At 41.1% G+C, this 12713-nt stretch overlaps 1 protein-coding gene across 3 annotated transcripts in view; it reads left to right on the forward strand.

Annotated features, from left to right (window-relative positions):
* The window catches only part of LOC122559577 (protein FAM118A-like), a 54744-nt gene that overhangs the window by 38218 nt on the left and 3813 nt on the right, over positions 1 to 12713 (forward strand). For 2 of the 3 annotated variants that reach the window (XM_087997345.1, XM_043709284.2), the window contains 2 exons: positions 2873 to 3158; positions 12530 to 12565. In XM_087997345.1, coding sequence (XP_087853471.1) covers positions 2873 to 3158; positions 12530 to 12565 — 322 coding nt within the window. The remainder of the gene's footprint in view (positions 1 to 2872; positions 3159 to 12529; positions 12566 to 12713) is intronic. The other variant, XM_087997346.1, reaches the window with a different exon arrangement.

The raw sequence follows: 12713 nt of genomic DNA on the forward strand, positions 1-12713 counted from the left end.
TTGCTGCATTGAACTACTGCATTTTATGTAGTATATTTGCACAGTGTCGTCGGACAGATTTCTAATATTTTGATGCAGCGACTGCAGGAGCAATGACATAGTTTCATGTCATGGTAGTGTGTTTATCGTGTTATTTACATGCACCTGTGGACCTTATTCTTCAAGGAGGTGAAGATTGTGAGTTTGGAAGGTGCTGTCAGACAAGCCTTGTTGAGATGCTGCAGCATATCTTGTAGATGGTACATTCTAGCATTGTACTTCTGGTGGAGTGTGTGAATGTTTACTATGGTGAACAGAATGCCAATCAAGTAGGCTGCTTTTGCCTAGATTGTATTAAGCTTCTTGAGTGTTAGAGCTACTCTTTCAGGCTTGTGAAGACTATTCATTACTTGAACATTGTAGATGGTGTACAGACTTTGCTTGGTATTAGTGTGGTTATGAGTATCACTTGCCCCTTTATCAGTCCAAGCCTAATGTTGTCCATATCTTGTAAAAATGGCTGACTTCAGTATCTGAGGAATTGTGCTGGCGTACGATAGTCAGTAAACCTCAGTTATTATGGTCATGGAAACTGCTGACCTGAGGAATTCATGTAGTGATGCCCAAGGTCTGAAATGATTGGCCTCCTGAAACCAACAATACTTTATGCTTGATGTGACTTCAACAAATGGAAAATTTCCCGTTTTGTCATTTACTGCAGTGTTGTAGGGTTCCTTGTACTTGACTTTAAATGCTGTCTTGATCTCCAAGATAGTATCTCATTTGATCTTTTGTAATTTAGCTCTTTGATCCATGTCTGTATCAGTGCTGTTTGGCGGTCTGCAGCTGAGCACTGGGAACACGATACTGCTGAATATGTGTTATCTGTCAATACTGTTGACAACACCTCCCAGCATTTTTTATCCGTGGGGTGGAAATTGGCCAAATTGAATTTGTTCTGTTTTTGTACGGCTAGCTCTCATTGCTGTGTAGTTTTCTACATTGTCGCATGAATGCAGAAGCTGCACTAGCATACCTTGGCTAAGGGTGTGGCTAGTTCTGAAGCGTGGCTTCAGCCAAGACATTGTCAGTACGCATCGCCTATGTTTTTAGTGTGCTTAACATCATGTGGAGTTTGATGTTGTTGACACCACTTGGAGTTTGTTGAATTAGCTGAAAACTGAAATCTGACTTGGTGGCTACTCAAATGGACCTTTTGCTTGACACTTTTGGATGGTGATAGTTTTTAAATGTTTCAGCTCTATGTTTTTTACAAATGTGCTGGGCCCACCATGTATGAGGATGGGGACATTTGTGAAACTGCCTTCTCCATTAAAGTTTTAAAAAATGACCTATTTTTCTTGCTCAGAGATGTTATTACACACCACTGGAGCAAGTGGGACTTGAACTCTGGTCTTGTGCTCTAAGTATAGAGGTACTACCACTGCCCAAGAAGAGTATTACTAATAGCTTGTTTTTGTTTCTCACTATTCATGACTGCAGTCTTTGACAGATTCAGAGCTTTGACCTGATAGATTGGTTATGCAATCACAACAGTATTCTTTAATTGTGCTGCCCTGACATCAATGCACCTTTATTCTGGATCAGTGGTGCTGGAAGAGCACAGCAATTCAGGCAGCATCCGAGGACAGGCAAAATCGACGTTTCGGGCAAAAGCCCTTCATGCCTGTCCTCGGATGCTGCCTGAATTGCTGTGCTCTTCCAGCACCACTGATCCAGAATCTGGTTTCCAGCATCTGCAGTCATTGTTTTTACCTTTTTACATCAATGCACCTTTATCTTAGTCCTAAAGAATGGTCTCTATTTAACTATTTGAAAATATATAACACGGAAGAAGGTTGTTTTTGCAACTTGCTGTAATTTGTCAAACTGCTTTCAGCTGTTTGAATTAGTATCTTTTAATACCAGCCCGAAAGAAGGTGAACTCCTTGTGCTTCAGATCATATTTGTTTGAAGATGAATAAGATTTATGATATTCTGATGATTAGCTTAGTTGTGCAGTGTTGACTAGAGTTAACGTTAGGACTATGAACTTCTCAAAACCATTGAGTCTTTGGGGATTGCCTGGGAAATTGAAGATTCTGATGGGCAATTCTCCTGGGTCTGGAGCACTCCAACAAACCCTTTCAAGTCAGAATGAGGAAGGTGAGGAAGAATCTGAAGAAGGGTCACTGGACCTGAAACATTAACTCTGATTTGTCTTCACAGATGCTGCCAAACCTGCTGAACTTTTCCAGCAGCTTCTGTTTTTATTCCTGACATAAAATCTCATTAGCGATGCCTAAGAAAGAAGACGACTAGTTTACAGCCATTGCTGAAGTTCAAATAGCATATAGCGGGAAGAACCAGTCCAAATCTGAATTTTCTAAGTCTTTATTAGAATGGGTTAGTTTTAAAGGTACATGCAAACCTTCTTTCTTCACTAACTTTAGAATAGTCTTCAAACAGGACTTCCTTATCTTTAATTTTGGGATATCCTGCATCATTAAGTTGGTTTGCCTTTCGAAAATCTTTCAAAGCAAATGTTTCAAGGAGAAGCCATACTAACTTATCTCATCTCTGGTTGAAAACCATGCAATGATAATTTTGGTACAGAATCAAGGAAGCAAAATGGCACAAGAATAATGATGAAAATGACCTGCAATAGTTTAAATGTAGTTAAAAGTCAGCATTTAAACTGTCCACAAAAATTGAACTTGTTTATGCAGAGTAAAATGGTGTTTACAATATTATGGTAGTCCTGAACAATTTGACCATATATTTATTTTCAGTGCTTTACATTATCAAGGATGTTTATTCTTTTAATACACGTGAAAACATTCTCTTGAGGGAGAACCTGTAACAATATGTTTGGGATTCTTTTCCCTGATAGGAAGAATTTCAGGACCTGTACCGTACCAAGTCATTTGTATTTTTGGGCTGTGGAGAAACTCTGCGTGATCAGATCTTCCAGGCACTATTTTTGTATTCTGTTCAAGACAAAGTGGACCTGGAACACTTTATGCTCGTGCGAAAGGATAGCCATGATCATTTCTTTAAGTTGCAGGCAGAGATGCTGCTGCATGGGATTAAAATAGTATCCTACGGAGACCGATTTGAATGTATGCCTCAGTATTTCCATGACTTGGTGACACAGATTTGCAGGAGGAAGAGCCCAGGTAAGTCATCTGTTACTGGTGTTAAGTTTTTAATAAATGCAGAATTACTTTTTATCGTGAAAATTGTTCTGTACTGTAAATCTTTCTTGAGGCTCTAGATAGTCACAACTTCAAGTCTGCAGAAATGAATTTTGGTGAATGAAAATATAATAAAATAGACAAATATAATGCAGTGGAACATCTGCTATTTGATTCATGTCTTGGGAATTGACAGATGCCAGAATGATGCATTGAAAGAACAAATTCAACAACACTTCTCTTCCTACGTTTGGGTTCTGTCTCTCAGTCTCTCTTTGTGCTTGTCCAAAGTGGAAGTGGAGGTAGGGTAACATTACTAAAGAAATGATATTGGCTCTGATAAAGTGGAATCTGTATGGGTAGAGCTTAGGAATACCAAAGGGCTGAAAACAATAGGAGCAAGTTTTACATAAACTCTCAAACTATAGTGGTATAGTTGGTGAAGGCATTTAAAAAGTAATTTAGAGAAGCAAACAATAATGGTCGGGCTGTAATTATGGGTGACTTCAATTTGCATATAGGTTGGCCAAACCAAACCACTAATAATAACAAAGAGGAGGAATTACTGGAGTGTGTATGAGATGGGCTTTCTGGATCAATATGTTCAAGAACCAACTAGAGAGCAGGCCGTCCTAGACTAGGTATCATGTAATGAGAAAGGAATAATTGGCAGTCAAGCTGTGGAATTCCCACTTGGGGAAGATTGACCATAATACGATAGAATTCTCCATTAAGATAGAAAGTGATGCAGTTGATCCTTAATCTTAGTCCTCAATTTAAATAAAGGAAACTATGATGTCTTAGGTGCTAACCAGCTAGGATAAACTGGAGAATGTTACTTAAAGGGATGATAGTGAATAAGAAATGGCAAATGTTTAAAGACCACATGGAGGAATTGCAGCAATTGTTCATTCCATCTGACACAACAATAAAATGGAAAAGGTGTCCCGACCATGGCTAATAGGGGAAATTAGGGATCGTCTTAGATTCAAGAGAGTGGCATGCAAATTTGCCAAAAGAGCTGCAAACTTGAGGACTGGGAGCAGTTTAGATTTTAACAAAGGAGTTAATTTAAGAGAGGGTAAATAGAATATGTGAGTAAGTTTGCTGGGAACATACAAACTGAATGTAAAAGCTTCTATAGGTATGTGAAAAGAAAAAGATTAGTGAAGCCAAAAGTATGTCCCTTACAGTCAGAAACAGGGAGGTTGTAATGGGGAACAAAGTGCAGAAATGGTAATTTGGTTATGTCTTCATAGAAAAGGACACCAACAATGTTGCAGTATTATTGGGGAACGTAGTGTCTGGTGAGAGGGAGGATTGCAAGAAATCAGTATTAACAGGGAGGTGTTGGCAAAATTGATGGGATTAAAGGCTGATAAATTTGCAAGGCCTGATGAACTACATCCCAATGTGCTAAAGGAAGTAGCCTTAGATAGTGGATGGATTGGTAATTGACTTTCAAGATTCTACAGATTCTGGAACAATTTGTATGGTTCAAGCACAAACACAACCATACTATTTAAACAAGATGAGGGAAAACAATGAATGATAGACCAGTTAGCCTAACATGGATAATGAAGAAAATGATAGAGTCCATTAGAAAAGATTTAATACCAGATATTAGATTAGATTCTCTACAGTGTGGAAACGGGCCTTTCGGCCCAACAAGTCCACACTGACCCTACGAAGAGCAACCCACCCAGACCCATTCCCCTGCATTTACATCTGTTTAATGCACCTAACACTACGGACAATTTAGCATGGCCAATTCACCTAACCTGCACATCTTTGGACTGTGGGAGGAAACCGGAGCACCTGGAGGAAACCCACACAGACTTAGGGAGAATGTGCAAACACCACGCAGACAGGAGGCAGGAATTGAACCCGGGTCCCTGGCGCTGTGAGGCAGTATTGCTAACCACTGAGTCACCGTGCTGCCCACAGAGCACTGAGCAGTGTACAGAATTGGACAATCAGCATGGACTCATGAAAAGGAAATCCTGTTTTACTGGTCTACAAGTTTTAAGGATGTAACTAATAGAGTGACAAGTTGTAGTCAGTGAATGTGATTCACTGCGACTTTCAGAAGGCTTTTGATAAGGTCGCAAGATATTGGAATGGGGGGGGGAGGGGGAGGAGATGAGTTTGTGTACTGGCATGGATAGAGAACTAGTTGGCACACAGAAAACCAAATCTTTTACTGAGTGGCATGCCGTGAATGGGGTACTGTAGGAATCAGTGCTACAACCTCAGCTGTTCATAATATATTAGTAAGGGGATCAAGGCTTGTGGAGAGAAGCCGGGAGAATGGTGTTGAGAAACACATTGGCTATGATCAAATGGTAGAGCTGACTCAGTGGGCTGAATAGCCTAATTCTACACCTATATCTATGATCATCTAATTAATAAATTTATTTAAATGGGATGGGGAAAGTGGATTGGCTATGCTATATTGCCTGTGGTGTCCAGGGATGTGCAGGCTAGGTGGATTAGTCATGGGATATGTAGGGTTACAGGCATAGGCTAGGGGGGGTGGGGGTGTAGGTGAGCTGCTCTTCAGAGGGTCAGTATGGACTCTCAGTATGGGCCAAATGGCCTACTTCCACACTGTAGGGATTCTATGATGGGTATCGGGTCGGCATGGACAGGTTGGACCAAAGGGTCTGTTTCCATGCTGTACATTTCTATGACTCTATGGTTGGAGACTGAACTGTGAGGAAAATACAGAAATGCCTCAGGATGATTTAAACGTGTTGATTGAATTGGCAAATGGATAGCAGATGAAGTATAATGTGGATAAATGGGAGGTAGCAAAAACAAAGGTAGTTTATAGTCTAATGGGGATAGGTTAGGAAAGGGCAAGTGCAATGAAACTCGGGCGTTCTTGTATAACTGCCACTGATGTGATGATATTATGACTTAAAGATGTGTATTTGGTCCCGAATTGTTTTTGTGAAGAAAGGTTAAGACAGAAGCACTGAGCTTTCTGCTTCTAAACCTGTAAACTTTTACTAAGCTTGTGAGGCCTTGGGGTTTTTCTCTAAAGTCATAACAATAGAAACAGCATGAGTAGGTGTATGGGTGTGGTTAAACTCCTAGAACCAGGATTTTTAGTTTGTTTTTCAATAACAGTTCTTGCTGTGGTCTAGAAGCTGTATGTGGAAGCTGTTTTACGTCTCTGGGGATTCTCTTCCTGCTACTAAAGGTTTATAAAATCATGAGGGGCATGCATTGGTTAAGTAGACAAGGTCTTTTCCCCAGTATTGGGAAGTCCAAAACTAGAGGGCACAGGTTTAGGGTGAGAGAGGCAAGATGTAAAAGGGACCTTAAAGGGTAATGTTTTCATGCAGCGGGTGATGTGTGTATGGAATGAGCTGCCAGAGGAAGTGGTGGATGCTGGTACAATTACAACATTTAAAAAGAATCTGGAAGGAAATATGAATAGGAATGGTTTAGAGGGATATAAGCCAAATGCTGGCACATTGGACTAGATTAATTTAGGATATCTGGTCGGCATGGACGAGTTGAACCGAAGGGTCTAACAAAGAACAAAGAAAATTTACAACCCAGGATCAGGCCCTTTGGCCCTTCAAGCCTGAGCCGATCCATATCTACTGTCGCCGAATTCCTAAACATCTGTATCCCTCTGCTCCCCACCTACTCATGCATCTGTCCAGATGTATGTTAAATGAATCTACCGTGCCTGCCTCTACCAACTCTGCTGGCAACGCGACCCAGATGTCCACTACCCTCTGTATGGAGTACTTGCCCCTTAAACTTTCCACCTCTCACCTTGAAACCGTAACCTCTCATTATTGAATCCTTCACCCTGGGAAAAAGCTTGTCTCTATCCACCCTGTCTATACTCTTCATGATTCTGTAAACCTCAATCAGGTCTCCCCTCAATTTCCTTTTTTTTTTCTAATGAAAACAATCCTAACCTACTCAACCTCTCTTCATAGCTAGCACCTTCCATACCAGGCAACATCCTCGTAAACCTTCTGTGCACCCTCTCCAAAGCGTCCACATCCTTTTGGTAATGTGATGACCAGAACTATACACAGTATTTTGAATGCTGCCGAACCAATGTCTTGTACAATTTTAGCATGACTTGCCAGCTCTTATACTCAATACCCCGTCCAATGAAGGCAAGCATACTATATGCCTTCTTGACCACTCTATCCACCTGTGCGGCAACCTTAAGGGTACAATAGACCTGCACTTCCAGATCTCTCTGCCCATCAACTTTTCCAAAGACTCTTCCATTCGTTGTATAATTTGCTCTAGAATTAGTCTTGCCTAAATGCATCACCTCACATTTGTCTGGATGGAAATCCATCTGCCACCTTTCTGCCCAACTCTCCAGTCTATCTATATCCTCCTGTATTCTTTGACAGTCCCTTGTGCTTTCTGATACTCCACTAATCTTCATGTCATCTGCAAATGTGCTGATCATACCAACAGTGCCCTCTTCCAGATCATTTATATATATCACAAACAACAGTGGCCCCAACACTGACCCCTGTGGAACACCACTGGTCACCTTTCTCCATTTTGAGAAATTCCCTTCAACTTCTACTCTATCTCCTGTTGCTCAACCAGTTCTCTATCCACCTAGCTAGAACACCCTGCACACCATCTGACTTCACTTTCTCCATTAGTCTCCCAAGGGGAACCTTATTAAATGCCTTACTAAAGTCCATGTATATGACATCAACAGCCCTTCCTTCATCTGTCAACTTGGTCACTTCTTCAAAGAACTCTATTAAGTTGGTAAGGCACGATCTCCCCTTCACAAAACCATGTTGATTATCACTGATATCACTGGTCTGTTTATGTGCTGTACAACTCTGACTATCATTACATTTCAAGACAGGAGAAAGTGAGGACTGCAGATGCTGGAGATCAGAGCTGAAAATGTGTTGCTGGAAAAGCGCAGCAGGTCAGGCAGCATCCAAGGAGTAGGAGAATCGACGTTTCGGGCATGAGCCTGAAGAAGGGCTCATGCCCGAAACGTCGATTCTCCTGCTCCTTGGATGCTGCCTGACCTGCTGTGCATTTCCAGCAACACATTTTCAGCTTACATGTCAGACAATCTACTTTATTGAGTTTGCCTTTCCCAAGGGTGCATTTATGGGATGTTACTATATCGGAATAGTTACTACTTAATTGTTAAACAATCTATTATTCTGTCAAGTTTTTCAGTAGAGTTAAGTTATTTCAATTCTTTCTTTTGTTGTATTTTAACTATAGTGTATGAATAAAATGTGTGCTTTACTTCAAAGACTAGTATTTTGACCAACGGAATTTCATCTGGAACACAATACCTGGCACTTGCTTTTAAAACAGAAAATTTAAGGTTTATGCTATCATCTTATATTATGAGGGTTTGATCTGGTCCAAAACACTGAAAGTAAGCAAGCAGGTGGTCAAGAAGACAAATGGTATGTTGGCCTTCATTGTGAGAGAATTAGAGTATAGGTGCAGGGATGTCTTGCTACAATTGTATAGGGCTTTGGTGAGATCACACGTTTTGGAGTAATGTGTAGTTTTAGATTAGATTAGATTAGATTTCTTACAGTGTGGAAACAGGCCCTTTGGCCCAACAAGTCCACACCGCCCCGCCGAAGCGCAACCCACCCATACCCCTACATTTACCCCTTACCTAATACTACGGGCAATTTAGCATGGTCAATTCACCTGACCTGCACATCTTTGGACTGTGGGAGGAAACCGGAACACCCGGAGGAAACCCACGCAGACACTGGGAGAACGTGCAAACTCCACACAGTCAGTCGCCTGAGTCGGGAATTGAACCTGGGTCTCTGGCGCTGTGAGGCAGCAGTGCTAACCACTGTGCCACCGTGCTGCCCACAGTTCTGGTGTGTTTATTTGAGGAAGGAAGTTCTGACTGTGGAGAGAGTGTAACAAAAGTTTGCCAGACTGACTGACTCCTGGGATGAGAGAAAACGAGGACTGCAGATGTTGGTGATCAGAGTTGAAACATGTGGCACTGGAAAAGCACAGCAGGTCAGGCAGCATCCGAGGAGCAGGAGAGTCAATGTTTCAGGCATAAGCCCTTCATCAGGAATGTTGGGGGGGTGGGGTGGGGGGGATGTGGTGAGCGATAAGTAGGAGGGTTGGGGGAAAGGAGGTGGCTGGGAAGGCATTACGTAGATATGGGGCGTGATAGTGATAGATTGGAGAGGAGTGTGGAGTGGATAGGTGGGAAGGAAGATGGACAGTTAGGACAGTTCAAGAGAGCGATGCCAAGTTGGAGGATTGGACCTGGGATGGGGTGGGAGGAGAGGAGATAAGGAAACTGGTGAAGTTGATGTTGATGCTGAGTCCCAAGGTGGAAGATGAGGCATTCTCACTGCAGTCGTTGAGTGGCTTGGATTTGGCTATAGAGGCGGCCCTGCACTTGCACATCCTTGGTGGAGTGGGAGGGGGAGTTGAAGTGATCAGCCACAGGATGGTGGGGTTGTTTGATGTATGTATCCCAGAGATGTTCCCTGAAACATTCTGCGAAAAGGCGTTAATATGCTATATCCGGAGATTAGTGGGGTGCAAGGTGAGAACTGGAGAGGGGGTGGGGGGGGTTCTTGTTTTGTTTGGAAGGGCAGAGGTGCAGGAAGTGGAGAACGTGCGCTGGAGGGCATTGTTGATCACATAGGAGGAGAAATTGCAGTCCTTGACATAGGAGGCAATCTGGGATGTCTTGGAGTGGAATTGCTCCTCCTGGGAGCAGATATAGCTGAGGTGGACGAAATGGGAGTAAGGAATAGCATTTTGGGGGAGGGGAGGAATTGGGCGGGGGGAGTGGGTGAGGGGATGGACAGGTTGAGGCGTTCATTGTCACGGCAGAAGTTAGATGAAGAGGTTGAGGGTGTGTAACAGACCAGGACATGTTGTCCAAGTGAATGGTGTATGCTGGAGGTGGGAGAAGGAGTCCTGATGGAAAAAGTAAACGCAGAGGTGGTGAAAGAAAAGTTCAATGTTGCAATGTTTATAGAATTCGTTGACCTGGGAGTGTAGTGGGATAAAGATGAGACCTTTGCTGAGGACAGATCGTTCCATGAAGGTCATGGAATTCACACTGTTGATGTTACCTAGCATGATAACAAAATGTCTGCATGGCAACCCACCAGCTCGGCAAGCAAACCAAGAACCGGGTGTAAGTCGTTTAGGACTGAGATGAGCAGAAATTTCTTTACCAAGAGATGATGAGCCTGTTGAATTCTCTGCCACATAAAGCAGTTGAGGCTAAAACATTGAACATTTTCAAAAAAGGAATTACTTCTGGATCAGAAAATATGGTAAGAAAGCAAGTACAGGGTACCAAGTAGGATGATCAGCCATGATCATACTGATTGGCACAGCAGGCCTGAAGGGCCAAATGGCCTACTCCTATTTTTGATATTAACAGGAAGAAAAACATTAACACTCTCTATGAGGAAGAAGTGATTGTGTGTAAAGTCGACTCTGATTGGTAGATGATTGGCCATGGGGAAATTGGCTAGTGAATGATTGACAGTAAATGGTCAGGTTTTGTTTAAATCTTAAACCAGGAAGGTTGATTGTGTTCAAGGCAGTGCCCTGAGAAATGAACCAGCAAATAAATGGCAATCATTATTTTGTTGAGTTGTGTGGAGTGGGGTGGAATGAACTTCGTGAGGAATTGGTGGATGTGGGTACAGTTACAAAGACATTTAGATAATTGCAAGGTTTGTGAAGGTTTGTAGCTCAGGTTGAGGTTTAGGGTGTAGGTTTGCTCGCTGAGCTGTTGCTCCAAGCTTCACTTGGAGGTCGCCACTGATGATGTTACCTAGCCAGGTAATGAAACGTCTGGATATCAAACCTACAGCTCAGTGAGCAAACCTACATGCTAAACATTTAGATAAGAACGTGAATAAGAAATGTTTACAGGGATGTGATCCAAATACAAGCAGGTGGGACTAAGTTTAGTTTGGGATTATGGTTGGCAAGGACTTGGGCGAAAGAGTCTGTTTCCATACTATGTGACTCTCATCTAGCAGTTATCTTGTTTTAAATTTGGTTAACACAATAGTTGGATATTATATAATTTGGCACTTTAAATGAACGGTTTGCAACATAAAAGCTATTGTGCTAAAGCCACTTTTCTTTAGTTTGCTGGATGAGTGTATTGCAGGTAAAACTAAAGCTGATTTCCCTTGAAAAGATAGGAGAGCTGCTTTTCCTTTTTGAATACAACTAAGTGGCATGCTTGGCCATTTCAGAGTCTGCCACCATGCTGTGGTCTGGAGCCACTTGAGTCAAACCAGGTAAGGTTTGATTTTCTTCCCTAAAGGACAAGGGTGAATTACCTGGGTTTTTATAACAAACTGATAGTTTCATGCTCACCATTACTAATATTACCTTTCACTCCAGTTTGATTTAATTAACTTAAATTCTCCAGCTGTATTGAGATTTGAACCTATATTTCTGGCCATTAATTTAGAACATTGGATAATAGAACCACTTCAACCATACCTCTTAATAGATTGTTAGGTATTCAGCGTGTAGGCATTAATATAATGCTAAAAATACTAGAATTATACAACCTTCTCGTATTACATTTTATGTTGTTACCTGAGATTCAGTAAAGTGTACATCATGCATGAGACAAATGCTTTGCTCTTGGCATCTGATCAAATTTATAGTTTTGCTTCTAGTTTAACATGAACTAAAATAATGGTAATGCACTGTTTTAAATAAAAAACTTTATCATTATAATTGGAGAAAATGTATCAATATATTTAGCATTCAACAAGAGTTGTTTCCAAATTTGAAGAAGGACTCATCTTAGCATTGAGCTACCTAGTCTCTCCATTAACCTGTGTATTTCCATGCATTATCTCCTTGAATTGTAGGTTTCCACTATTTACTTAAAAACTATTAAGGTTGGAATATTAGCTTATTTACTTGTGATAAGCATGTAATTTATCTAACAATATAAGTATTAATATTTTTAAAAATAAGTTCAACTTCAAAATTGAAACTTGTTTGGCCTTCCCGAAATTTTTTAATGAAAGTTCGTAAAAACAAATTGTACAGTTTATTCTTGTCTTGTGATGTCACGAGGGCTGACCAAATAGACATTTGTGACACGAAGAATACCGATTGTTCAAGAAGCAAAACTGACAATCATGTCTTCCAACTTGTGTAAATCAGTTCTAAGTGAATAATCTGATGCACTATCTCCATAATTAAAACAATTCTAATAATATGTAATCTGTCCTGTGGTTCCTTGAATATTAAATAAGATTGTTTCATATGCCTGAATAACAACTGGTTTATTTGTTCATTGACACTACTTTTTTTTCCAGATGGTTCTTCTGCAGATAGTACAAGTCCAATACTAGGTAAGATAAAATGCAGTTGTATTAGTTCACATTTCCTTGCAACCCTTGGATTCTGAAACTAACTGCATTGTTTATGTACTGAGATAATCAGATATCTTAAATTCCTGTGTGATTGAATCACATTACATGTACAGGTCAACTATGCAAT

Source organism: Chiloscyllium plagiosum, unplaced genomic scaffold, assembly GCF_037043375.1.
Source record: "Chiloscyllium plagiosum isolate Xiang-an unplaced genomic scaffold, Cpla_swu_hap1 HiC_scaffold_19, whole genome shotgun sequence".
Classification (NCBI taxonomy): domain Eukaryota; kingdom Metazoa; phylum Chordata; class Chondrichthyes; order Orectolobiformes; family Hemiscylliidae; genus Chiloscyllium; species Chiloscyllium plagiosum.